Source organism: Sceloporus occidentalis, unplaced genomic scaffold, assembly GCF_023333645.1.
Source record: "Sceloporus occidentalis isolate IW3139 unplaced genomic scaffold, rSceOcc1.0.p SCAF_59, whole genome shotgun sequence".
NCBI lineage: Eukaryota > Metazoa > Chordata > Lepidosauria > Squamata > Phrynosomatidae > Sceloporus > Sceloporus occidentalis.
Genome location: NW_028317039.1, coordinates 5,374,610 through 5,402,337, shown reverse-complemented (window position 1 = coordinate 5,402,337; position 27,728 = coordinate 5,374,610). Strand labels below are relative to the sequence as shown.

Below are 27,728 nucleotides of genomic sequence, written 5' to 3'. Positions count from 1 at the left end.
TCTTCTTAAAATTAATGGCACTAATAAGTAATGCTCGGATGGCGCACTTTCCTTCTCAAAATTACAGTTCTTTTTCTTGGCACGAGGAATTAGGCTGGACCCATCCAAGATAGTAAGAATGGGTTGCATTTTTGGTCCATGGGCCTGGGTGCAACTGGACTTCCATAAATTTTGCTATTATTTTAGGGTAAATCAATGTTTATTGAGATTTTCAAAATTTTCAAAATATGTGGGATACAGAAAAGAAAGGGTAGGGGAGCAAACCAACCGTGACATCCAAGTTGGTACACATCAGAACAATGGCATCCCGACAATCCGCCCCCCGACAATTACCCGCCTAGCGACAAGATATCATCAGAAGACCCCTGACAGACACATGTCTTAAATAGCACACCTAAGAGAGGGAGTGAGGAGCCTCAAAGGTTGCTGACTCCAGCTCTGAATGGCCTTAGTGGCCTTAAGTGCTAAATGAGCGCAACCACCAGCGTAGAGGCGCCAGGGATGGAGCAGCCTGTCAAGGGGGATCCTTGCACGGGCATACGGCCCATATAACCGCAGAGGAGAGAACGGGGGTCGAGCGGGTAGAGTCAAGAGCGGCATGCGAAGGAAGGCAGGCCACGGGGGAAGGGAAAAAAAAAAGGGAGAAACAAAAAGGGGGGGAGAAGAAGAGAAAAAAGAGAAAGAAAGAGAAGGAAAAAAATAAATAAATAAAAAAAATAAATAAAATAGGGGGGGGTTAGAGGAGGGGCCAGGACTGGGGATGTGGACCAGAGAGCTACAATATCGTCGGGCAGGGGGTCAAGATATAAGGGCTGTAGGTAAGTCCGCAGGCGCCTGGGACAGTAAGGAACGGGCGAGGGGACCAGAGGCATATGCCAGCCAGTGGTACCAGGTGCGTTGGTATCTCTCAACCGCATTCGAAGCCGACAGGGCCAATTCCTCCAATGAGCGCTTATTGTCCACCCGGAGGAACCACTCCCTAAAAGAGGGAGGGGAGGGGTCACCCCAGTGGAGAGGTATGAGGGCCTTAGCGGCCGTGATCAGGTGCCTAACAACCGTCCATTTGTACCAGGAGAAGGAGAACGTCATATGTTGTAGGAGGTAGAACTCCGGGGTGAAGGGGAGGACCCTGTCAGTGAGGGACTGAGCACAATCGTGCACGGCGGACCAGAAGGGAGCGATACGAGGGCAGTTCCACCAGAGGTGAAGGAGAGAGCCCGGGGACTCCCCGCACCTCCAGCACTCGTCTGTCGACCCAGGCCGGTAGCGAGACAACACCGAAGGCGGGCGGTACCAGTGGGCTAGCAGTTTATAAGACATCTCCTGGTCTTTAGCGCTGAGAGAGCAGCGATGTGCGAAGATGCACATCTTGCTCCACTGTTCCTCAGTAAGGACGACCTGCAGCGCCGTCTCCCACCTCCCCATGAACGCAGGGGGTGAGGGGGTCAAGGCGGACAGGAGGAGGCTGTAAAGTTTGGAGATACCATGGGATAGAGGGGCATCCATCACACACAGGGACTCAAAAGGGGAGAGGTCACGCAGCACGTTATGTTTCCGAGCCAAAGAGCGGTAAAAATTTTGCAGTTGCAGGTAGCGAAGCCTAACCATCAGGGAGGTTGTCCCCTGGCCGACAAGGTGATCCAAGGGCTTAAGCCCCGCAGGGGTCACAAAAGATCGTAATCTCGGGACACCCTCCGGAGTCGCTGCAGGGAAAAGATTGAGTCCCAGCCCAGGCGGAAAGTCGGGGTTATCTCTGAGTGGGGTGAGTGGGGAAGGGACAGAAGAAAGCCGTGTAGTGCGGAGCAAGGAGTGCCAGACCCGTAGCGTAGCACACATGAAGGGGTGAGGGGAGGCAAGACGACGCGCCGTATCCACAGCGAGCCAGGGGGGAGAGGAGATCGGGAGGCCCAGAAGCGCGCTCTCCACTCCCACCCACTGTTTATGGGCCGGAGAGCGGGTCCACTCCACAATGCGCAGCAAATGACAGGCGCGATAATACGTTCGCGGGCAGGGCAGGGCGAGGCCACCCCTAGACTTAGGGAGGATCAGCGTAGCGAAACTGATGCGTCGCGATCGAGGGCCCCACAAGAAACTGAGAAAGGCGGAGCGGACAGAGGAAAAGAAAGAGGGTGGGATGGAAATCGGCAAGGTTTGAAACAGGTAGAGGAGGCGAGGCATAACATTCATTTTGATGGTGTTAACCCTACCCAACCAGGAGACCCTAAGTCTCGACCACTTAAGCAGGTCAGATCGAATCGATGACAAGAGGGGAGGGAAGTTAAGGCTAAAGAGGCGAGAGGAGTCATCCGTCAGCCAAACACCCAGATATCTCAGCTGGGAAGGGCACCACTTAAAAGGAAAGGAAGCAGCCAGGGAGTCCCTGTCCGCCGGGGGTAAGTTGACATTGAGAATCTCCGACTTAGACATGTTAATTTTAAAATTAGAAAGTTTCCCGTAATCGGAAAGCTCCTTCAGGACGACCGGCAAGGAAAGATGGGGCCGGGTGATAGCGAACAGAAGGTCGTCGGCATAGCCCAGGACCTTGTGGCTGGACCCCCCCGCCGTCAAACCATGAATGTCCGGGTTTAAACGAACGGCCTGGAGCAGGGGTTCCAAGGAGAGCACAAACAGCAGGGGCGACAGGGGGCACCCCTGCCTCGTGCCGTTAGATATAGGAAAAGGGTCCGAGAGGGATCCGTTGATACAGAGGCGAGCCGTAGGAGATGCATAGAGTGACTGGATCCAAGTCAGCAGGCCGGGGCCGAAGCCCATGCGCCGGAGAGTAGCAAACATGAAGGTCCAGTCGACCCTATCAAAGGCCTTCTCGGCATCCGTGGAAAGGAGGATAGTGGGAAGGTTGGAACGCTTGGCCAACTGAAGGAGGTTCACAGCACGAATAGTGCTGTCCCTAGCCTCGCGGCCCGGAACAAACCCCGTCTGGTCAGGGTGCACAAGTTTTGGCATTAAAGGGTTGAGTCGGGTGGCTAGAATTTTGGCAAAAAGCTTGAGGTCCGAATTAAGGAGGGAAATCGGCCGATAGCTGCCACAGTTCTCGGGATCCTTACCGGCTTTGGGGAGAAGAGTCACAGAGGCGGATAGGGTGTGGGCATGGATGTGGCCACCCCGTAGTAGAGAGTTGAAGGCCTCAACATACCGCGGGCCCAGTTGGTCGCGGAACCGCGAATAATACTTAAGGGGAAACCCATCAGGGCCGGGGCATTTCCCGCTCGGAGACGACCGGATGGCGAAAAGTAACTCCGGGAGGGTAATAGGGGCGTCTAGCCCGGCCGCGTCTTCAGCAGAAATGCGCACACGGATCGTGCGTTGCAGATAGTCCGCAATTTGCGATTCCCGGTCTCCAGTGGAGTGGGGGCCTGACGGAGGAACGATGTTATACAGTTTTGTGAAGAACTGGACAAAACCATCCGCGATATCAGAGTGAAGAAGACACACCCTGCCGGCGTCGGAGCGGATTTTAGGGATGTAGGTCAGAGTACGAGAGGCCCGGAGGGCCCTCGCCAAATATTTCCCAGGCTTATCTCCATGTTCATGGAACAACGCCCTGGAGCGTTGGTAGGCACGTTGGTGTCTGGCGTTCAAGATCGAAGCCAGTTCCCCCCGCAACGACACAAGCAGCTGCAGGTCGTCCCCCGAGAGAGAGTCCTTGTGGGCCCTCTCCGCGTCCGCAATGCGCAGGCAGAGAGAGGCTATCTTTTCCGTGTCGAGTTTCTTGCGCTGTGAGCAGATGCGGATAAAGTGACCCCGAAGCACACTCTTGTGGGCCTCCCACACCGTAAGGCTGGGGACATCACCCGTGAGATTCTCGTCAAAATAACTGGTGATAGCCTGAATTGTATCGGCACACACCGAATCATCAGACAACAGAGATTCATTGAGGCGCCAAGAGCGCCGAGAAGGCCGAACGAGAGGTGAATCAAGCGATAGGAGCACCGGGGCATGGTCCGACCAAGTGGTGATGCCGATGCGGGCACGACAGACGAGAGCCGTATAGTGGTAGGGGAGGAAAAAGTAGTCGATACGAGAGTAGGAGCCGTGCGGCGTCGAGTAGAAAGTGTAGTCTCTAGTCGTGGGGTGGAAGGCACGCCAACAGTCTACCAGGCGGTGGGAGGTCAGCAAGGAAGAGACCTTTCCCAGTACATGTCGAGGGATATGGGAAAGTCCCGTAGAGGTGTCCAGAGCAGGGTGTAGAGGGATGTTAAAGTCTCCGCCGAGGACCAGGACGCCCTCCTGAAAGTCTCGTAATTTAGCAAGCACCTGTCGGAGGAAAACGTGTTGTCGTCTGTTGGGGAGGTATAGGTTAGCGAAGGTGTATTTTTGATTGGCGATAACCCCTTTTAACAGAAGGTTGCGCCCCTCGGGGTCGGAACAGACGCCAACCTCCGAGAAGGGAAGATATTTGGAGAGGAGAATAGCCACGCCCCTAGTTTTGGTGGAGGGATTGCTGCTGAAATAGCCGGTAGGGTAGAAGCGATCTGAGAGCCTAGGGGACCTGCCAGAGAGGAAGTGGGTCTCTTGAAGGAACGCTACGTCCACTCTGTCGCGACGTAGATCCCGGAGTAGGTGAGAGCGCTTCTCAGGGATATTAAGTCCACGGGCGTTAAGGGACAGGAAGGTGAGGGGGGAAGCGCGTGGTGGGGGCGACATGCCCGAGGGGAGGAAGGGTGGAGGAGAGAGAAGAGGAAAGAGAGAGAAAAAAAAAAAAAAGGGGGGGGGGACAGACAGAGGGGAGGGGGAGGAGTACGAGGGAAGGGAAACCTGAAGGGTTCGAGGACCGGGAACAAAACGGTCAGTAAAGACCGCGAGACACACTAGACACGCCAGCCAATAGGGCAACACTAGGTTGCCCGAAACGACCCTAACGGACAGGGAGGTCGATGGCAGAACGAAGGCGTGAGCGTGAGGGAGCCGAGGCAACCGAACAAGGAAGAACAGAAAAAATAGAACAAGGTATGAGAGATCAAAAATATATTGGTAGGAACAGCGAGAACAACTGCGCGCCGCCGCCCGCAGCAAAAACAGTAATAGAGTAACACAAACTAGCCAGCTAAACTAGGTCGAAGGAGAGGGAGGAACGGCATGAGGCATCAACAGGCCTCAACCACCAGCCCAAACAACAAAGGTACATCAACACATATCCGCCCCGGAAAAAAAAAAAAAAAACAAACAAAAAAAAACAACACAATAATCAACACGGACAAACAAGCCCCAGGCCCTGGTGCCGTGGCGCCATGGGAACGGAGGTATGGTACGGAACATAGATAGAGGGCAGAGGCCCCCGGCACCGTACACTCAGAGCGGTGGGGAGTAGGCCACCCCAGGTCGCGCATCAAAGGCAAAAGTAGCCACAATGCAACCGGTGGGCGAACGGAGTACAAAGACAACGCAACAGACAAGGCGAACGACATATAGATCCATTGACACAAAATATATATAAAAAGGAAGTGACATTATACACACTTGTTAAGAACAAACCCCGGGCCCAGGCACCGCGGCGTTGCGTGAACAAATGTATGGTAGGAAACATATATAAAGGGCAGATACACCCGGTACCGCAGGTTCAAGGCGGGGAGGAGCAGGTAGCCCCTGAAAGCGCAACAAAGGCAAAGTGCGCACCAATGCAACCCAAGACAGAAACACCGGGGAGGGCGAATGGGCTGCAGAGACATTGCAAAAGATAAGGCGAGCAAAGTACGGACCTACTGACCCATAGGAAAGTTGGCAGCAATGGAGTAAGAGACCAGAGAGAGCGATTATAGTGCATAAACATTGCAATAGATAAGGCGAACAATATACAGGCATAGGGACATAGAGAAACAGAAATAAACCTGCAGACGTCCACGGAGGAATATGGCGAGGAGTGGAGCCCCACAGGGGTGATAAAATATAAGAAAAAAAATAAAAAATAATAATAAATAAATTAATTAAAAAAAATAAAAAAATAAAAAAAAAAATTAATAATCAAAACAGGCAAACAAACAAGCCCCAGGCCCCGGTGCCATGTCGCCACGTGAACAGAGGTATGGTATGAAACATAGGTAGAGGGCAGAGGCCCCCGGCGCCGTACACACAGAGCGGTGGGGAGTAGGCCACCCCAGGTCGCGCGACAAAGGCAAAAGTAGCCACAAAGCAACCTGTGGGCGAACGAAGTACAGAGACAATGCAATAGACAAGGCGAACAATATATAGATCCATTGACACAAAATATATATATATAATAAAAAAAAGGGTGACATTATACACATTTGTTAAGAACAAACCCCGGGCCCAGGTACCGCGGCGCCGCGTGAACAAATGTATGGTAGGGAACATATATATACACCCGGTACCGCAGGTTCAAAGCAGAGAGGAGCAGGTAGCCCCTGGAAGCGCAACAAAGGCAAAGTGAGCACCCATGCAACCCAGGACAGAAGCACCGGGGAGGGCGAATGGGCTGCAGAGACATTGCAAAAGATAAGGCGAACAAAGTACGGACCTACTGACCCATAGGAAAGTGGGCAGCAATGGAGTAAGAGACCAGAGAGAGCGAATATGGTGCATAAACATTGCAATAGATAAGGCGAACAATATACAGGCATAGGGACATGTAGATACAGAATCAAACCTGCAGACGTCCATGGAGAAATACGGCGAGGAGTGAAGCCCCACAGGGGTGATAAAATATAAGAGAAAAAAAATAAATAAATAAATAAATAAAAAGAAATAATAGTCACAATTCCGTATAGTGGCGGAGTGAGCATCGAGGGTGGTGGTCAACAGGGGTGCAGAGGGTGATCATTCCTCAATCTCCAGATGGCGCGAGAAAGGTTGTGGTGCTGGTGGTTCGCGCCGGGTAGGCTGCTCAGGCAATCCACGCCTGGTGCGCCGAGAGAGTGGCTGCCTCGCCGGCCCGTCGTCTGCGTCAAGGCCAGACAGAGCCCAGTCGGCCACGGTCAAGGCAGGGAGGCCCAGGGCACTCAGCAAGCGGGGGAGTTCGTGGTGGTGCCGCAACGTCAGCGACGTGTTGTTGTGCCGGATCAGGAGCGCAAACGGGTGACCCCAGCGATAGGGGATGTGAAGGCGCTGAAGCTCCAGGGTCAGGGGCCTCAGGGCGCGACGGGCCTGCAGGGTGAGGTCAGAGAGGTCATGGAACAGGGTGACAACCGCGCCATTAAGCGGCCACGTGCGCACTTCCCGCGCGCGGGACATTATGGCCTCTTTGAGGCGGAAGTCCGTCAGGTGACAGATAATGTCCCTGGGAGGACTAGATGGGTCACCACGGGGCCTCAGGGCACGATGCACCCTGTCTACCACCGCCGAGGCGTCCACAGCCCTGCCCAGGAGGCCGGAGAACAGGGTAGTGAGAAGGGCCAGCAGGTCTTCAGAGGCCTCAGATTCAGGAACACCCCGGACTCTAATATTTTGCCTGCGTCCCCTGTTGTCCAGGTCCTCCAGCCGCCTCCTCACAGCACGGAGGCAGCGCAGGTGGTGTTCAGCAGACCGAGTCACGGCCTGGCCTACCTGTTGCTGCGAGGCCGAGGCCTCCTCCAGGACCGTCACCCTGTGCTCCAGTGAGGAGAGGTCAGTACGGAGGGTCGCCACTTCGTCCCGGACCACCTGCCGGAGCTCCGCGATGAGGGTGGAGAAGTCCGAGCGCCAAGGCGCCGAGGAAAACAGCCGGAGCACCTCAGGTGAGTGGTGAGGCAGCGCGGGAGCAGGAACGGACGTCGCCTCCTCCAGGGAGGATGAGCTGGCCGGCGAGTCCGCCGCGTGGTCCGCCAAGGCCTGCGAGGCCAAGTCCGCAGGCGTCCTGAAATACTCCCGAAGGGAGTTAGCGGCTTCTCTGGTGCGACCGCTCGGGGTTGGGGGTTCGGCGGGAGCTTTTTTATTTCGCCCCATCGCGTCTGGCAGCCGGATGACAGCAGATGAAAGTGCGGGCGGCAGCGGAGCACAGAGCTCAGACGTCCATCTTCCTTGGCGGCTGGACACGCCCCCCCTTGCTATTATTTTAATACCTAGACAACATAACAACATGGGTAATTGTAATGTTGTGAAGAATAGTTGATAACTGTCCATAGTTGCCATGAACATAGGGATATTCTTGGTCCAGTTCTGATCACAAATTTCTGTAGGTTTGATCACCTGGTTCCTTTTTCAGATGGATCAGCAAGGGTTGTGGTCTAAGACAATCAGTGTTCTCTCTGTAACCTACCTAGAGACTCATGTGTTCTCTTCATCATACATCGTATCTTGCTGTATGCGATATATCAGTCTGCAAACACAGAATCCAATGCATTTGCAAACCTAAAGGACCGGTGATTTAAAAAACAACATATTTTGCTGGCGTACAAAACCATGCTTAATGTATTTGTATTGATATGTTCTCTTGCAACTCAGTCTCTTGCAAATCCATATATACTATCACATACAGAACCATCTACCCACAGAAGTGTTCTGGACACAAAGCAAACTGCCCAATGGTCCCATAATGCACATGGTAGAGGGACCACCGCGAAAATGACTGAGGGTAGTTTCAAAACCTAATCTAAACACCAAGGTGATAAGGTCTAATACTGAAAATGCCAATTATACCAAGACATAAAATTGGTGGCTAAAACACAACTGTTTTCAAAATTCTAGCAAACAGGTCACGTTTCTTGTAAAAAAAAATAAAAAATAATATATTTAGCCAAGTCTTAATTTTGCATTCTCCAAGGAAACATAAACTTAGATTAGGAGAACATCTCCTGATGTAAAAATATTGAGACAGTTAAACTAACATAAAATCATCAATGGCATAACTAATAATTTACTTTAGCTCTGTTAATCATTTAAAAGCATAAAATTACTAATATAATGACCTGGCATGACATACAAGTTCATACAAAAGAGATTAGTTAAGCTTCTTAACAGGTTAATGTGGATATTTTAGCCTTAAATGTCCCCTGTAGATGTTTAATCAGAGACAGTCTCTAGTAAAAAGGTAAAAAGGATATGGCTTAAATAAAAGTACTTTCAAGCTATTTTAGATCTTCAACAGGGTATAAACATTGAAAGAGGGCATTTCTCCATACTAGCACCTTTATTCTAGAATAATAAAGAAAATAGGCAGAGTAATTTAACTGACAAAACTACTTACTAGCCTTCTTAGGACAAAGAAAACATCGTATTAGACATCTATTGTTTTAATTTATGTCAACCAAAAAAATTAGGCATTTTTTTAATAAACATATAAATATATACATTGAGTATCCCTAATCAAAGTTGAGTATCCCTTATCAAAAGTGGGACCAGAAGTACTTTGAATAAGGGATAATTTTGGATAACGGATCTATCTTCTTAACGATGTCCGCTCCGTTGTTCCGACTGTCCCATAGCCCTTTCGGTCCATTTTCAGGCTTCCCCCGAGCTATTCTGGAAGCCTGAACAACGGACCCGAAGTGTCCTGGAGCCGCGGGGGAAGCCTGAAAAACGGAGAGGTCAGACTCCTCTTTCCTGCCCCCCTCAGTCGTGAGTATCCCTTATCTGAAGAAAATCCAAATTTCAGATCAATTCAGATATATGTTAATAATCTGTTTCATTATACTTTTAATACCCTACAGGAGTAATCAAACACAACAGAACTTTCCTTAAAGTGGTCTTTCATACTGCAAAGAGTTAAATATGGTATAAAGGGCTACATTTACATGGGGTTCTCCAATGTTAACAGCAGACATTATAAGGACTCCAGCTAATCCAAGTTTATTTCAACAACTCTTAACCTTGTTAATGGAAACACATGTTTATTTAATATTTACATTATCAACCGTGCGACTGAAGTACGTTTATGTGGATATATTCCCAATTTCAACGACTAGGAAGAACTTGAAAAGATTAACCCTTTAAATAATAAGCATGTGGGAGATGATTAATGCAGGGTAGTTTTAAAATGATTACCGTCCTGGAGGATGACAGTTTGGTTTACACAGTCTAATTTAACATTTTTATTTTTTTATTTTACATACATAACATTCTCTGCTTTAAAAAAAAGAGATCAAATAATGCAGATATTGCATGTGTTCCACAATGTTTGTGACCCCCTGGGTTCACCTCCCACAAGCACAGGTGGCTCTTTCATTAGCCCAGGTGCATCAGCCAAAAAGACTGACAATAGTGATTGATTCACTCGTGGCTACTAATGGCAGCCCTTAAAATCTTCACTGCTGTGTTTGTTTTAAGCACGGGGGTTTACGTATGTTTTTAACATCTACATGGAAAGAGGAGAGGAAAATGGAAGGTAACAGGTGAACTTCCATCTGCACATGGAGGGGGTTATGTATATAAAGCGTCTTGTCACCATAACCATACCTGGCAACTTTCTGGCTCTGGCTAGGCGTCCCACCATGCAGGATGTGGGTAGGAGGTTCCGCTGACATCACGGGACAAACGATATTGTTAGAGGGGAAGTGGGCGGAGAGTGGGGCATGCCACAACATCGCTCCCGACACCCGGAGTTTCCAGGTAGTGACCATAAGACGCAGCGCTATCGGGTACGACCATAACAACCAGTAGAACATTTCAATCAGCAGTAATGTTCCATAGGTTGCTATAAACATATAAAGAGTTAAGGTGAACAGTAAAGTAATAAAAAACCCTTAAAGTTAGCTTTGATGATATTTACAATTACATTTGTCAGTGTGTATATAGCGCTTTTATTATTTAGGCACGGCAGCATTATAAGGATTAATACATATTTTATTGGTTGGTAAAAGGGTTACCCCTTTGGCTCCCTCCTCTGCTGGCACAATCCCAAGCAGTATCCCAGCTAGCGCCAGCCCCAACTTATTCACGGCCTGTGAATTATATCACAGCTGTGAAAATGGACTTTACAGTACACACAACATTTGTATTTGTTTAGACTAAGCTTTTTATGCTTGTGTCCTGTTGATTGCATTATAGTTTTCTTGCAAATCTAAAAAGGCACCAATGACCCCCCTATTTTGCTATGATTTTTATTATTTTTTTTTTCTGCTGATCTTTCTTCCCAATTTAACTGCGCTGTGCAACTCCAAAAGCAGTCTGTAATTTTTTTTTAAAGTTTAATCCCCACTCTAGATTGTGCTATTGCCACAATTTTCCAATTGTGCTCCAGTATAACATGATATTTTATGACAAGATCTTCATACTGATTATCACCTACTAAATTTAATATCATTTTAAATTAGTATCAGATTCTATAAAGGCTACTACTGATACTTAACATATAATTAACTTTCAAGGAACATAGAACTCTAACCTTAATTAGTCCCCAATCTTGTCTTACATTCAGGATAGGCTTATGCCTAAAGTTTACGAGCAGGGCCCTATTCACCTAATGTATCGGTTTGTCTTAGTCTGTCAATCCTTGTAGTCTTGTCATACCCCTTGAATATATGTATTGTATTAAGAAATAATAATAATAAAAAAGAAAAAAGTTCCTAATCATGACTAAAATTTAGAAACATTCTTATTTTGTTTATTAAACGCTATAGTTGGTGTACTGGTAGATAAATATTGTCTTTCTTTTTTTTAATTGTCAAATGGTCGCCTCTATACATCTCTTTAAATGAATAGGTGTCTAAAAAAGATTTTTAGTTATTTTAAATCCAATAAAGAGCCTAGTCATCTGCTTCAGGAACCCCTTTCCCTTGTGTTACACACACACACCATGATTCCATAAATGAAATGGTAAACATTGGCTCCCCCCCCACACATTAGGGGAACTTTATATTTAATAAAGCCATTATACTTCATAGAGCAAACTACTTTTCTGCCCCAAGTAAGTATTGCCTTCCCTCCACTTTATTATCCCATAATTGGAAAAACTGTAAGAATAGTAAAAAAAAAAAAAATGTAATTGGAGAGATTATAAAACAGAACTCAGGGCAACCTCACTGAACCTTACAAAGTATAGGTCATGGAATTTGATGCTGTCCAGTTATTTTTAATTGTTTAATTATAAAATAGTTCATTAAGCCTTTTGTTTGGTATAGAACATGGTAGTAATGTCATTAGGGGGTGTCATGTCAGTCATATTCTGCCTACGTTGCTTGGTTGACAACAAAATACCAACAAGTACATGCAGTGGTTTCAGTCGTGAATTTTTACGATATACGTTGGGGGAATTGTCTATTTGAACTCAAGTAAATGCTGGAATGTTGGCAAGTATGTTCTTTTCTTGACCCATTTTCATAATTCCCAATGCGCAAGCTTTGATTCTATATCTCTGGGGTTTTTTCTGCAGCAAACATTGTAGACCAGAACCATTCTACCCCACCATGAGAAAAAAGAGAAAGGAGGAGATCACTGGGATATTAGGGTGAGCCCCCAAAGGTTTTCTCACATAGATCCTTTTGCCACTTGTCATAATTTAACAAACAAAATACATAAACTGATTATTGTTTATAATGGCATACAGCAGCCACACAACAAGACCAACAAACATGTAAATATGCTATATAGAACATGTGAATGTTAGCATATACATGTATTGTAATATAATCTATCTAGGTAGAAGTTCACAAAACCAACCCATTACTATTGTGTATCTTTACAATAAAAAGAATATCTGATATTGAACTACTATTTAAAAACCGTCAAATATCAGTTAATCATTAAACAGGAAAAAGGTCTTGTAGTCTGCAAACATGAAATTGTTGGTGCTTAATGGAAAACAAAAACAACAACAGTGAATAACATATGGGGAATTCATAAAAAGGTGGAATAACCTCCTCATTTCTATTGGAGCAGGGTGATTGGTGCGTGGCAAATAGTCAATTTGCGCCAATACAAGTTTAGAATAGTGGTTGACACACAATACGTTTCAGATTTCTAAGTGACATTTAGGTCTGCTCTTATGAACAGGTCCTGCCTCAGGGTTCTTGGTCTACCAGTTTTGGTAAACTTGTCATTTAGTGGAATTACACCAAGAGTACACTAGGAATTCCATACCTTGGTAGGGATGCATACTGCCTTTCCATTCCTTCAAAGCGGAAGTTACGGGAGCTTTCAGGTCCTCTGGTTGCCACCTGGAATTCATAAAAATTAATAAGGATGAACATATTAAGAAGTCTCATCATATCAATCTAAAGATGTCAATCCGGCCTCAAATGAACGTGCCAGGAAAGAAACAACCATATTTCTAAGTCATTTGTAAAGTAGAAAATGACACTAGGATTCATGGTACGTAGAAATGACTTCTTGTTATTAAGAGTTCTTAGAGCTAAGACATTACTCAGCTCAGTGATGGTGTTGCTGTCAGATCAATGTAGCAATTTCAGTTTTTTTCTTCAACAGCGCGAACTTGATGAAATTAAGAGCACATAAAGGTGAAGGTCCAAAATCAGAGACTGAGAGAAGGTACCATGCAGGTTTAACTTTTCTACCAGTACCATAAATTGTGACATATATTACAACTACCGGAATTGATTTCTTTGTGCACAAAAAACAAAACAATCAACATGAAACACAAACAGCAGGCCCTGAAATTAAATTGAACTCAGCATTAAAGAGAACTTAGAGGTGAAGGACAACGGACCAGTGTCCTGCAGGAGACCATAGCCTTTAGGCAGAATCCGCAGCTTCTTTTAATTATAAGATATGGCCATTTAATAAATTATCCAGTGATTTAGGAACTGGATATTAGAATCAATTATACAACTGCACAACCACAATGTTCTGATAACAGCAGTGTATTGTTTTGTATTGTTCTGTAAGGAGCTATTTGCAAACATGTGTATTTGATTGCTCTACACATGGAATTTACTAGCAATTCATATCTCAATGCCAACTACTAAACTAATTATAATCAGTCTTACTTAATTGTATTAAAAAAAAAAATCGGAAGATGTTATAACACGTATACTAGGAGATTTTTAAACACTTTTACTGGAAAGAAAAATCAGTATACACAGGTCAGTGTTGTGTTTTTATGGGTGTCTTAGAAGAAAAGAGATAATTTGTGTTCGGATGGTCTAAGCAGAATTCTCTGTGTGTAGGAAGAAACAGTGAGAACTATTACTTCCAACCATCTCCTCTCCCAAGATTTCAAATTGCAGACACTTTTTGTTTTAGGTGTTATGGTTAGGGTTGGGGCTTTACAAGACTATTTATGTGACTTTGGGACCTACTGATGGCATGATCATAAGGACACGCTAGGTGACTGCCTAGTGAACCAAGTTTTAGAGAGGGCAATTTATTATGCAGCCGCTTAATAGATTCAGCCGGAGGAGGATGTAATAAGGTTACAGCTCACTGATGACACAAATAGCATTTGGCTAGTTTTGGACGCATGCATTCTAAAGGTGCTAAACTATCCTCTTGGCTAAACATAACTAGTGTTAGCATCACCTAAAAAATGGGGTTATGGATACAAAGGGTTGTGTTTTATAAAGTGGGAATTTGCTTAATCTCCCATACTTCACTTTGCATTATGAAGGTCCCAACCCAGTGAACTTTGAAGTTTCAATTCACTGTCCTAACTATGCATTATACAGGGCCAACTCAGGAGAGTTGGCCATAAAAAATGCATTGTGAAGTTGATGAGGTGAGACTAGAACTAATCTGCAAACTTTAATGAATGAACACTACATTAGAATTATTTATATAGCGTCAGCAGATTCCATGGTGCTGTTACAACAGTCAGTAAAATAAATGAAAATGATGAAAACAATAACACTGTTCCAAATGGGGCGCACATCCATATGGGGAAAACATATTTTGGACTGAAAATAGTGACTCCGTATGAAATAGAGGCTTAGCAGTAGAACAGATAATGTTGAGAAACATGGGAAGTTCCTACTGCTGGGCGGTGGACTGTCCCTGTGCCTGGTTTTGTGCTATCACACACACATTAATTCACAGATTCATTCCCTCAATCAGGCATACTCATTCAAACACCCCCTTACCTGCAATACAGCTCTCTCAATGCCGATCACAGACTTCAGCAGGGGGCGCGGCCTCCCTCGTTCTCCCCACAGAGGAGGCAGGACTGGAGCAGAGAATAGACCCTCCCACAAGTAAGCAGCAGGGCTCTTGTGATCCTGGCTGCCGATCTCACGTGGGCTGCACCTCGAGGTCCCGCGGGCCGCATTTGGCCCGCATGTTGGACGCCCCTGCTCTAATAAATACAGAGTCACACTATTTTGTCCAAAGTGTATTTTTCCCCATATACATGTGTGTCCCATTTGGAAGAGTGGTATAGATTACTAAGTGTTGAAGGAACGGTTATTTGGGTGCTGCTGTCTAATTAGGTAAAGTATTATTTACTCATTTACACCAGTAAATGAGAACAAACTGGTACAAAAGGAGAAGAGGGCCATGCTCTTGCGAGCTTACAATCTAGTTGGTGGTTAAGAGGGAGGTGAAACAGGAGGAGAGGACTACTCTTATGGCAATGAGTTGGTGAAGTCAGGGTGATCTGTACAGGTTGTTGGGTGGTTGGGGCATTACATAAATCAATAAATCAATACAAACAGGGTGGTGCATGTCTGGGGGCAATACACATGGCAGTGGGGACATCAATACACAAGAGAGTGGCTGGGGCATCACATATATCAAAATAAACAGGGCAGTGCATGGCTGGGGCAATACACATGGCAGTGGGGACATCAATACACAAGAGGCTGGCTGAGGCATCACATTAATAAATGCTAAAGGGGTGGGGACATCAATACACAAGGAAGAGGGGTTGGCTGGGGGCATTACATAAATCAATACACAAGGGTGTGGGGGCACAAATACACATGAGGCAATACATAAGGTTGGGAGGGGGGGACACTTTAATCAATACTAAAGAGGGAGGCTGGCTGGGGCATCAAAACACAAGGGGGCAAAAAAACAAAAGGGGGTATTAACGACAAAGCGTGGAAAATATTTTTTTTATGCTTCATTGTGGCTTAGCCCGTCCCGGGGTGTGTGTTTGGGTGTCGTTGTGGCTTGGCTCATACCATGGTGTGTGTTTGGGTGTCGTTGTGGTACAGCCTGGCCTGGTGTGTGCGTTTTTTGCTCTACAGGGCGCAATTCTCTTTGGTTTCACAGTCCTTCCATTTTTCAGGGAGGACCTTTTACATACACACGTTTTATTCCAGAACTAGAACGTTTTCATCTAAAAGTTTTTACAGAAGCAAATGTTTTTATTCCATTATGTCTAATCTCTGTTATATATTTGGGCTTTTTAACATTTTTGGTTTCTGGGATTTTAATAAAAATAATGTGATAAAAAAGAATGATTTATAGTTATTTGGTCGGCAAATAGTGTGACTCAGGTATGTATAAGGGGTGCGTGTGGGTACAAGAGCTCAACCACGAGATAAAATATATAGGGCTGGTGTCCAAATATTTCCAGCTTTTCATTCGCACTCCGGCCCTGGACATCGTGAAGCAACAGATAAAGAACGATGACAGAGAAAGATTAGTCTAGCTGCAGTGTTGGGGATGGATTGGAGCGGTGAAAGGCGGTAGAGGGGGAGACCAGTTAGTAGAGAGCTGTGTTTTTTCAGGGACAGGCAAAATTAATTTTGCTTAGGAAAGTAGTGTTTCAGTGTTTTCATAAACAAAATAAACAAAATTAGGTATTATTCTCTTAACACACTGAAGCGCTGAGTTAGTCTCTGATTAAGTGGAACAACCTATAAGCTATGATTAACAGATGACCGAAGACATGTGCTATGGCCAGAAAATATTTCTAAATCTATATAGATAAATAGTACACCTAAATTATGAAGTGAAAACATACACCCAAAATCACAGCTTGTTCATTACAAAATGTTTAGAAACCTGACTGCTTATCTCCTTAGGTGATACAAAATCTTATCTATAGTCTATTAATTGACTATTAACCCCAATTTAAACACACAATCTTCTTCAACAGAATGTCTACTATGTGGTGCTATAATGGAAAATGACTTGCCATCCAAAGAAGTTTGTTCAAGAGCTTCATAAATGTTGACAATGGGAGGTGCGCTAGATTTACAATTAACAGTGATTACGAGTGGACACTACACAGTACTGTCATCTTTCGGCAACAAAGGAGAATAAACTGGACAGGTTTATCTTTGTTAACACTGGCAGATATCATTGGGTGTAACTTTAATGGCCAAATAGAAACTAACAAAAAATAAATACACAGAGACTGACAGTGATAGATAATGGACCCAATAATGTTTCCAGCTGTTAATGAACAACAGATACTTGCCTCTGCCTTAGGGTACAGAGACTGGCCCTTGGACAGCGACCTTATATCCATTCATTGGTAAATAATCTAAAGCGGTGCTAGACTCTGCTAACATTCGCGATTCCCTAATTCATTAGGGGTTTAATGCAACTTCTTTCTTCTATATGAATAAGAAAAATTACAGACTGTTCCTTTACGGATTCTGGATCCCACTAATAATAAAATGTTGTGCATCAATAAAACGGTTAGTCCTCCTGAAGCCAAAGGATCAGTAGATTAGAACGACTCGAGACTCAGGGTCAGATGTCTAATGTTAATAAATGCGCTCTCTGGTTTTACATACTCAATCTGAAGAGGCTGTGTTAGATCAGATAAAACAAACAAATACCAGAGTATCTAGCCTTGCGATACTGTTTAGATTTGGACTAACATTTAATTTTGAGATAAGCTTTCACAGGGAACTGAAGGAGTCATCCAGTCTGCAGCAATACTTAGATTCCTTTAGCGTTTACAAAGGGGGCAGTGGACTTCAGAAACAAATGAATCAAATGCAAAACTCCATCAAACAAAAAAAGATTTGATTGCCTTATATTTTGTCTTTGACGTGAATATGTTCTTTTTCTTTATATGTGACACTGCTCTCCGGGTTTGGTGCCAGGATATGTAACAACAGTTCAACCGGCAGCGTAGCTTCTTTATACAACACAAAGATTCGATTCTATTTCCCGAGATGCTGCCGACACTTTGTAACTGCTCACTGCTAGGAAAGGGGTGTCAGGGTGAAAGCACTTCAACTATTAACACGCAGCTAGAATACTAGATTCACAGTCCGGTTTGTTTTCCAAGGGGTAACCTTCGCTGGCGAATGCATAAAGCACTTTGAAAAGCCTCACGCAGGGAGGGCAAACAGCACGACTACAGATGCTTTTAGGCCACTTTTAGCTCTGTTCCTGGTTTCACCTGGAGAAGTAGAGCTGAAGCTTTGAGTGCCTAGTTAAAAGGACGCTATTAGGCTTTTTTTTTCTCCCAGTAAAAGCAGGAGTCTCACTGAGGCAATTTCAGTGTCCCTTGCATTAAGAAATGTTCTTCGTACGGCTACGACCAGCAGCTTTTTGTAAGGAAATATGCTAAAAGGCCTTTTAGTCGCCTCCCCTTCACCAGATTAAAGTGACAGTCTTATTTAGCAAGGTATACAGAAGGTGCATTAAAGAAAAAAAGTACTCACCAACCTAAATGCACCTTTTACAGGGTTGATACTAATTGAAGACAACGTTAATAGCTTTTTACATGCAGGCATAAAAGCCGTACCGTTGCGGCTTTACAACAAAGACGGGTATTTCATTTATTTCTTTGAAACTGTAAGTACTATAGAAGAAAAAAGCATGTAAAAAAAGTATGAGGCTTTAGATGAAGCGTAGTTTGCAGCTTAGGTACCACGATGTGCAATATGATGACAGGTTGGGACATCTGCTTTTTATTTCCAGCATTAGACTCCCAGGATCAGTTTAATGCTTTAGCTAGAAAGTTCGGTTTCAGAGGACTGTTGCCTTGCTGTTGGTGTATTATTAAATGAGAGAGTAATACATTTGGGTAAATTTGTTCTAAAAATGATCAATGAGAAAGTAATGGTAAAATCACTAACTTTCCTATGTCCCCTCTTCTTTCAAATCATTCAGCATCTCTTTGGCTGCTGGACTTATTTTCTGAACCCTGTAAGCCTTCTATTATATGATAATCTGAGAAATAAGACTTTAGACACCTATAGTCAGGGCTAATTTCAGGGTGTCCAAGTCTGGACACCTGTGGCTAGTTGCAGGACCATACCAGGGAGCTTGTGGGCTCCGGCTACCCAGAGCATACCCTTGCAGTAGGTGGCCAGGACTGTCCACTGATTTTAATGGGCAGTCCTGCTGATGTCGTGGGAAATGGGCATGGAGTCTCCAGGCGAAACCTGGGCAGGACCATACACCCACGATACTTGAAGGGCCACCTCGTAGCACTCAACTTTGAGAGCATTGCAAGAAGGCCAAATGGGAGCTTCAATGTAAGTTTGTGTTGCAAAAGCGCAGACCATTGATTTTACAGCTCCATGGGTGGGTCAGGAAAGATCAGAGGATCTCCTGAACCAACCCATTATCCCCACTGCTGTAGCTGAAGCCTTTCCCTTTCTAGATGTTTATATTTGCTTATCAGAACCTAAGCTAATTCACCATCAACACATTAATGGATCAAAATCAGGTGACCAGGTAGTTTCTGTTTTACAATATCTGCCCTCTCTACATCTAGGAATGGGTAAAGGGTAGCGCTACATGATGCTACACAACACAAAAAGAATGGAGGGTCTTGCTGCATAAGATATATAAACATATAAACATATTGTTACAGAAAAAACATTACATACCTTATAGTATGTTACAATTATGTAACATTAAGTATACGGAATAGTTAAACTGAATTGCTCATTGTTATCTTTAAAATGACTAACAATTGTTAGTAAAACAGGCACATATTAAGTCTACTGTAGTTCTAAAATGAGTTGATACATTTGGTCAGCCACGAAATATGTTTTAAGGTTAATATATTCTAAGATTTAACTTGTCATTAAACGCAAAGTGAAACAGCAGATGTCCTGTTACACTGAACCCAGGTGTACTGACAATATTTATCTTTTTTGACCTCTCCTGTTCATACTATTCACAATATTTCCTTTAAATAACTTAAAAATCAGCTGGCCAGAAAAACAGTATATATTATTATAGCAATATTGTCCTAATTCTATATATCATGTACCACTCACAGTTGGGTTAGGAAAAATAAGGAAAACCAGTTTAAAACATAAGTAATTGCTGGACTAAAAATCCCACCGTTTTAGTCAGGTTGCAGCGTAATTGTAGTGACGCGATTGTCAAATAACCTGCAATTTTAGTACATACTTAAATCATGCAGCTTTGCTATGCACTATGATAAAAACAAAGAGAAATGCTAACTCAAAAATGCTAAAGCAGAATTTGCGTTTTTGATTTTATTTTTAAAGGATGGCAGTTTCCTAGCAATTATTATAATTATAACACGGCTGGAAATATTTTCTACCAAAATCAACCAAAAAGCTTGGTTCGCTTAAAAAAAGCTATAAAGGTCCCACCCATGTGATGTAGAGCAGAAATCACGAGGCGCTACGGGTTAAGGGCTGCCCTCCAGGAAAACACTCCAAGTCAAACTCTCTGACAAACAAGTAGCTATGTGCTGTGTCTTACTTATTTGTTAACAAACAGATGTTAAAGTCCTTTACCAATCCTTAGGGCTTTTTCACAGTCACTCCAACTTCCTGAAGAAGATCCATTATCAAATCTCACACATCTGCATCTTCTAGCAGGGCCACAAATAAACTCATCTTGGTTTGCTTACATTTCAGGTTTAAAGCCGGGGAAACGAAATGACTACACGAAAAGTTCCAAATAGTTAGAATATCAGAAGAAAATAGACTGTCGAGGGTCTAGATGCCATAAAGGAAATGCATTGGCATTCAGTACGACGTATGAAAGTTAATTTAAAGGGATATAAAAAAGGAAGAGAGTAGAAGTTCACTGGAGAAGACTTAAGGTCAGGACCTCTGAAGCTTCCAATGTATTGTCAGTGATTTTTAATGCTTTCCGAATTACTGTTAGGAAACTGGAAAGACTGTTGTCTCTACAGAAAGCTTCCAGCACAAACTCAGCAGTATTCGCATTGAAAATAACTGTAAATATGAACACAATACAAAACGTGAATGCTGGAAGTCACAGAAACATTAAGGTCCCTATCCAATTATTATATCACTTTTAATATTGATGCCCTAGGGCAGGGATGCACAACTCCATGGCTCGATGGAAACATCCCATTAAATTCTTTCTTTAGTGAATAAATCCCAGCACTATGTAAGTGAATGCTGCATATCTAAATCTAGATATAAATTTAACAGGTTTTGCTAAAAGACATTAATTTATCTTGACATTAAGTTGCTTACGTTGTACGCATTTGATATTTACCTAATGGACTAATGAATATCGTAATATAGTCCCTTATCCCTTCTTCTTGATAATTTAGCTACTGTTAAAACAAAGAGTTCTGCCGTAAAGCCTGTTCTGCTAATCCAAATTAATTTGTCTTTAATCTACTTTAAGATTAGTCAGACTTTAAAGCATAATTCTCACAAGTAACATCTGTGCTAAAATATTTTATTATATTTCCAGCATTCGGCAAGTGGAACCGAACAAATAACTGATAATAAAATATATTGTGTGCAGCACCTGTTTACACTTTGGTACAGATGAAATTACAAAGTATAAAGCTCTTGAAACGTCTCTTCAGTAGTACTGAAGAAGTGCTTCTGGAAAGTAGTATTCTCAAAGCTCTGTATTAGTCAGTTCAAAGTATGGTTATGATGTCACATACTATATAGCCAATGAGATTTTCTCCACCGTATAACCGCCGAAAACCTGAAACAATGATTTCTTGGAGTGCTTTATCCTAATGAGCAGGAAGAGGGCTCTGTTACTAGAACGCTTGTGAATATGGGCTCATCTGTTACCCCTTTAACATTTGTAGGGTTATGCTCAATATGGAAGACAAAGAAACCAAATGGATGTTTGCTCCAGAACGGATCTTTAGCAATATGGGTGCTGCGTATCAAATTTGAATATTTTTACAATAATTATGAAATGAAACCTAAGATATAAGATTTTCTCCAAACATTGCCTGTCTGGCTCTTAATATCTGCAGGAATCATATTTGGCTAATTTTTAGGGTCTTGGCTGGGACAACGGAGTGTGTGTTTGACATCATGCTCTGTCCACAAAACAACCACCCCTTTTTTTTTTTTGCTGTCATTAGTCCCAAATAGTGGGATATTTGCTCAGTTGTCTGGACTTTTAAAATAAGGACTTTTAGTGTAATTGTGTGAATTGTATACACTTCCATTCAAAAAGTAGGCTAGTACGGACTTCAACAAGATACGTCCCTTTGCAATGTATTACAGGATGGAGCTCAAGCTCAAGCCAATTCAGAATAGCCAAACGTGTGACTTCCTGCTATGGCCGATGGTTCTCATGGCATTTGCAAAAACCTGTGTCTACATTTGGAGAATTAGCTCAGCCTCTGTTTTCTATGGCTTCCCCACATCTATGGAGGAGCATTTTCTGACACAGTATGAGATCCCCGGCTGAATTTGGAGAAACAAACATCTTCTTTAATTTAGCCAAAAGTATACAAAATAATTTTTTATGTACGATTCATCATTTTGTTTCACTATTCCTCTTTGAGGGATAAGTTTCATGAAAAAAGAGATCAGATTACTTTCTACTTCTCTTCTTCTTTTTTTTTCTACGAATGTTTGTTAATTATTCAGCTTTCACCAAATAACATAATTTTTTGTAGGTCAATTGATATTTTATACCAGCTAACGTTGTTTCATATGACATTTACTGTTTATATAAGAAACATTATTTTATAATTAGGTTAATTACACTGATAATCAGATATGTAATATTTTATCTATGCAATAATCACATATTATGCATTTTTATGCAGATTACAAACTAATTTCAGGATGCACATACTTATTCTTATTAACATACAAATAAGGTGTGTTTCACAGTACTTCAATTAATAGCAAACGTCTGAAATGTGAGAAATGTTTTCTGATAATTCTTTAGTGCAGACCTATACATTATAAATAAATCTGAAAATATTTAAGTCAATAATTACTTAACTCAACAACTACAATACAGAACAGGAAAACCCACATTTAAAAATCATCCAGATAGGAGTATCCCCAAACTTCTGCTAGCCAGACTTCTGTGGAAGTTAGTTATTGATGGCTTTGAAAGAGCCTGGTGAACTTTCGTCAGATTGTTGAAAAGCCCCTGATAAGTCTTGGTCAGGCCCATCTTTACCACAGGGGGGAAGGGGCAATTACACGGTGCCCAAGCATCCTTAGGGGTCCATACACAGCTGTCACTTCTTCACCGATTAGCTTGATTAGAAGAAGAGAAGCAGTAGGGATGTCCCCTATTGGTTTCCCGTGCCACGGTGTGTGTCACAGAGTCACAGATGAAAATGATTGCCTTGTGTGATGCGTGTTCAAATGCAGGTGAGTGAGGGCAGGATTCTAATTATTAATGAGGCCGATACATTCCTCAGCTACATTGTCAGTGATGATAATGTATATGGTACTTGGGATGGCCACAGTAAGTTTCATTAATTTTAAGTATTAATTTATAAAGAACTTAAACCCCCCCTTAATGCTGTAAAGTTGTAATGATGAGATAATGTGTTATTGAATAAACATGTAAATTAATTGTAATTGAAGACTAGTGAAAATAAAATCTTAGGCTTATTCTCAGACCAAACCATTGTTTATTAGATAGTATACCTGGAAACTTTCCTGGCTTCACCCGGAGTCTCCCGTGGACTCTCGATTGGTTTCATCAAGATCTGGGCCCAGAAGAAGCATTTGGTCACAGCTATTCCTCACCCAGGTTCTCCCCACTTCCTATCACCCAGGGTATGATAAATAGACCCTGAGAGTCTCCCAAAATTACCAGACCTGAATAAGAGATATATAGGCTTATGCACTCAGTGTTGCATAAGAGCATTAAATTCACTGCAAAGGAATAAGTGTATGGCTAAACCATATGGCACTCACAAGGTTAATGAACAGGGAATCTAAAGTTATATTGTTTTAGAATGTGAAAAGCCACTTTCATTTCACTTGGTCTGATTTATTGTGGGATTCAGACTATTATGTGAGGTCAGATGCACATCTAGCTGTGGTTAGCAAAAACAAAAAAAAAAAAACAGAAAAGAAAAAAAACCCAAAGAAATAATAATAATGATAATAATAATCATCTAAGCTTATCTTGAAGAAAAAAAAAAACACAAAAAGGTTTCCTGATCTACGCTTCACATGCTAATCATACCATGGCTCAGAGACTGCACAAAATCCACCAGATTCTTTCTATCAGGCAATAAAATAGAAAGGTTTCAAAGAAAGATAACCCTCCCTTGAAATATCTACTTTTTGATTGCTTTCTCCAAAAGAAAATAAAAAAGGGCATCTCCAGCCAGCCTTTCTTAGAGATGGGGTTACTATAGAAACAGTGATTGCGATACAGTTTTTCATGTAGTCAAATTCCATTCCTTACATCTGACAAGCCACTATGTGGTACTGGCCTGCATTAGAGCTAGTGCTAATGATGCCATTAAAAACAACATAGGAAACCGCTTTGCTAAAACCTAGGCTGGCCATGAATGAGGGGGTACATACGGGTATTTTAACATGCAAATTTGGAGCAGATCCAGATGGTTTAGGAGGAAATATTGGTTTTCTACTTTGTAAAGCCAGCCGCTCGTAAGGACAACATAGTACTTGTTGACATGGGCACTTATTCTCTACCCCCAGGGTTTCCTCTTTGACTTATTGTTTAATGATATATGGTAGATGACTTTGGATTCAAAAGGTAAAATGTTATTTGGATAAAATCATATGTGTATAAAAGAAATCATTAACAAAGATTTCTGTCATGTTTTGTTATCTATTTTAATTTTGCCTGCATACCTAGGTGCATGTCACTTGTTGCCCATGTTAAGTAATGGGAACTTCACCCCACTTTGGTGTACCAACATAGCCATAGTGGACATCAATGTTCAGATAACATACATGTGATTGGCCACTGCTACGCCCCATGATTTTAACGGGGAGCTCGGCAACTTGAGCAGGTGCAAGAAGCATACTAATGAATGTTTATTGGTTTCATTATTGGCAGGTGGAAGAAGAGCGAAATGAGAAAGAAGTCTCATTTTCTAATACCTAAAAAATGCCTGCACTTTGCATTCAGTAAAATGCATTGGAGTCCTTGCAAAATGAGCATTTGACATGAAAATAGGGCTGGGGTGCTCCTATATTATATTATGACATATGCATTTGCCCCACATGCTGATAAATAAATAGCACTGGCATAAAAAAGGATTAACAATTTCAACGTAAAAAAGTTTGAATTGCTAATATTTCCAGGTGACTGAAGAAAAGACTAAGGTCACTGGCCCTTGGAATGTCTTTGTCAAAAAATTAACTCATCTGCCTGCTTTTATGTTCTACTGATGATGGCCATGCAATTATTTATACTGCTCCACACTTTGCTCAACCCAACTCCTCTTTCCCTTCTCTTCCAATAATTTTTCAGCCTCAAACAAAAGCTATTCTAATTTCAATTTTCACCTGGACTGGTGAAGTTACAACTTTGCGCCTTTTAATCAAAAAGAATGTACAGCGTCAGCTGTGACATAGTCGGCAGCTTTTCCCAATCACATTCTCCCAAATTTAACCCTTGGAGAGCCAGAGCATTGGATTTGCAAAACAATGGAATGGAATGCTATGCCTCAGCACTCAAAGGGGTAAGAGAAATGAAGACAGGAACGTTGATGAGACAATCTACAGGGGGTGAATGAAGCAGGAGACAGAAGACGAGAGGAATAAAGCCTGAGAAAGCTATTGTGAGCGGTGTTGAGAATTTAATCTCATACCATGAGACAAATGTGAACAAGGTTAGCAGGAAGATTCAAATGCAATGCTATGTTCCTGTCAAATATGATAATTGTATGTTACAGTGAGAGGGAGCTTTTTTAACAAGAAGAGGTGATAGACTGGCTGCAAATAATCACTCAATCCTACCACTTTCCATTCTATTTATTACACTACTGTACAATGAAAATATACGAGTAATAAAGAAACGTCAATACCTAAAGAGACAGAAACTTCACTTTCATTTCGATCAGCTACTAACTGGGCTGCAGAACGATTTTTGCATCAGACTCATATAATACCATAAACCGTGGCACAGCTGGTTGGTAGTTGATGAACGGTCTGGAACTTTATAGATCACCCAGCAGGATAAAAAGCAAACCTGTCTGTCAACAAAGTGAATATACAGAGGAAGGTGGTACTGACATGAAAGCCGCTTTTAGGAACTGTCATCCACAGTTTTTACATTTTGTTACATTATTGTACCCCCATGTGCCTGGCTCATTGTTTATGTTAAGATCACAATTCTTAGCTGCTAAATACCAGATGTCGGAACTCAAGCCCTTATTTACAGGCATTTATGCCAAGATCACAGAGAAAGTTCTGCTGGTGTGATTCTAATGTGTCATATCTGCTCCAGTCCATGGCTGGAATTATAAAAAATTTCCCCCCAGCCAGAGGCCAGGACATATTTAAGTGAGACAGGCGACAAAACAAATGTAGGTTCTGAAGTGTACGAGTGAATTCTGGTGCACTTGTCAACCTGCAAATCAGTGCTGTGAATAGTGCCCTCTTACAAAAACAAATGCACATCATGAGTACCCTGGACGACCAAACCAAGGGGCTCCAGAAAACATACCACAGGCTTCATAAAGGCAACTCGGCCTTAAAACCAGAGGACCAAGGTAGAAAGTTCTGCTAGTGTTACTGCTAAACCTATCCTCAAGTGGGAAAAATGGACTGAGATTTGTTCCAAAGCACAGCTCTCCTTACTGTTCAGGCTGATTCACTGAACTTTGATATTCAGCGGTGGCTGATGGGTAAACTCAGTTGGCTTCGCTAATCACTGTTAAAAATAGTAATTGCTGGGACTTGTTCCCCAATTTAGAATATAGGGGATAACTAACAAAGATCAATCATAATGTTACTAATGTTATTAAAAAGGTGTATTCCATATTTGATTTGTGCATATTTCAATAAAGTTCTTGAGTTGCCAATGGGTCCACCCAAGTCATCACCTTATCGATCAGAAAACCTAGAACCACCCCTGTGAACAGACTGCGTTGCATAAAATTTGCAGAAAGACGTAAAGATCAGGAAAATAGAGGGTTTAAAATTCAGCAGTCTTGTAAAACCAATAAACTACTGCACTGTAGATGAATGATTCCACAGACGTTTTTATTATTACAATCATGACTTATTAATAAAGCGCCATTTGACTGCAGCGCTGTACAGTGGGGAAGGTATAAATAATTGTGACGAATTGAAATAGACAGGACACAATGGTATGGGGAGACATACTTAATCTATTTTCCTAGAATTCTATAATGCTACTTTGACTACAATATTTATATATTCATAAGACATTGGGAATAATATACACTCATTAATAATACACAGGGAAAAAAACCTAAATCTGCAAGAGCTGTTATATAAAGATAATGTTATTTTATAGATGTGTATTACACACCCACTCTCTAAGTATTCAAAAAAAACTATGTTATGAGGTAATTACATTGTTAAATATAAATTAAGGCAAGGTTTATTGGCTGCGTAAATTATGTCGACATAATAATTCTTTAATTATAAACTGCCAATATATGCCGTAAAAGAGTAAATAGTGGAACATTTTTTGCAATAAACATAGGATATTATAGTAAACATAAATGATGTATGTCAATGCACAGTGACCCAGATGAAATAAACTTCACAAATATGTTTGTGAGAAGAGGTGAGTCCAGTGCACAGTAGATTATATGTAGC

The 27,728-nt window shown here is 42.6% G+C and overlaps 1 protein-coding gene across 1 annotated transcript in view; it reads right to left on the bottom strand.

Annotated features, from left to right (window-relative positions):
* Positions 1–27,728, bottom strand: part of LOC149287583 (partitioning defective 3 homolog B-like) — a 532,650-nt gene that overhangs the window by 38,117 nt on the left and 466,805 nt on the right. The window contains exon 23 of the mRNA XM_089492770.1: positions 12,967–13,043. Coding sequence (XP_089348896.1) covers positions 12,967–13,043 — 77 coding nt within the window. The remainder of the gene's footprint in view (positions 1–12,966; positions 13,044–27,728) is intronic.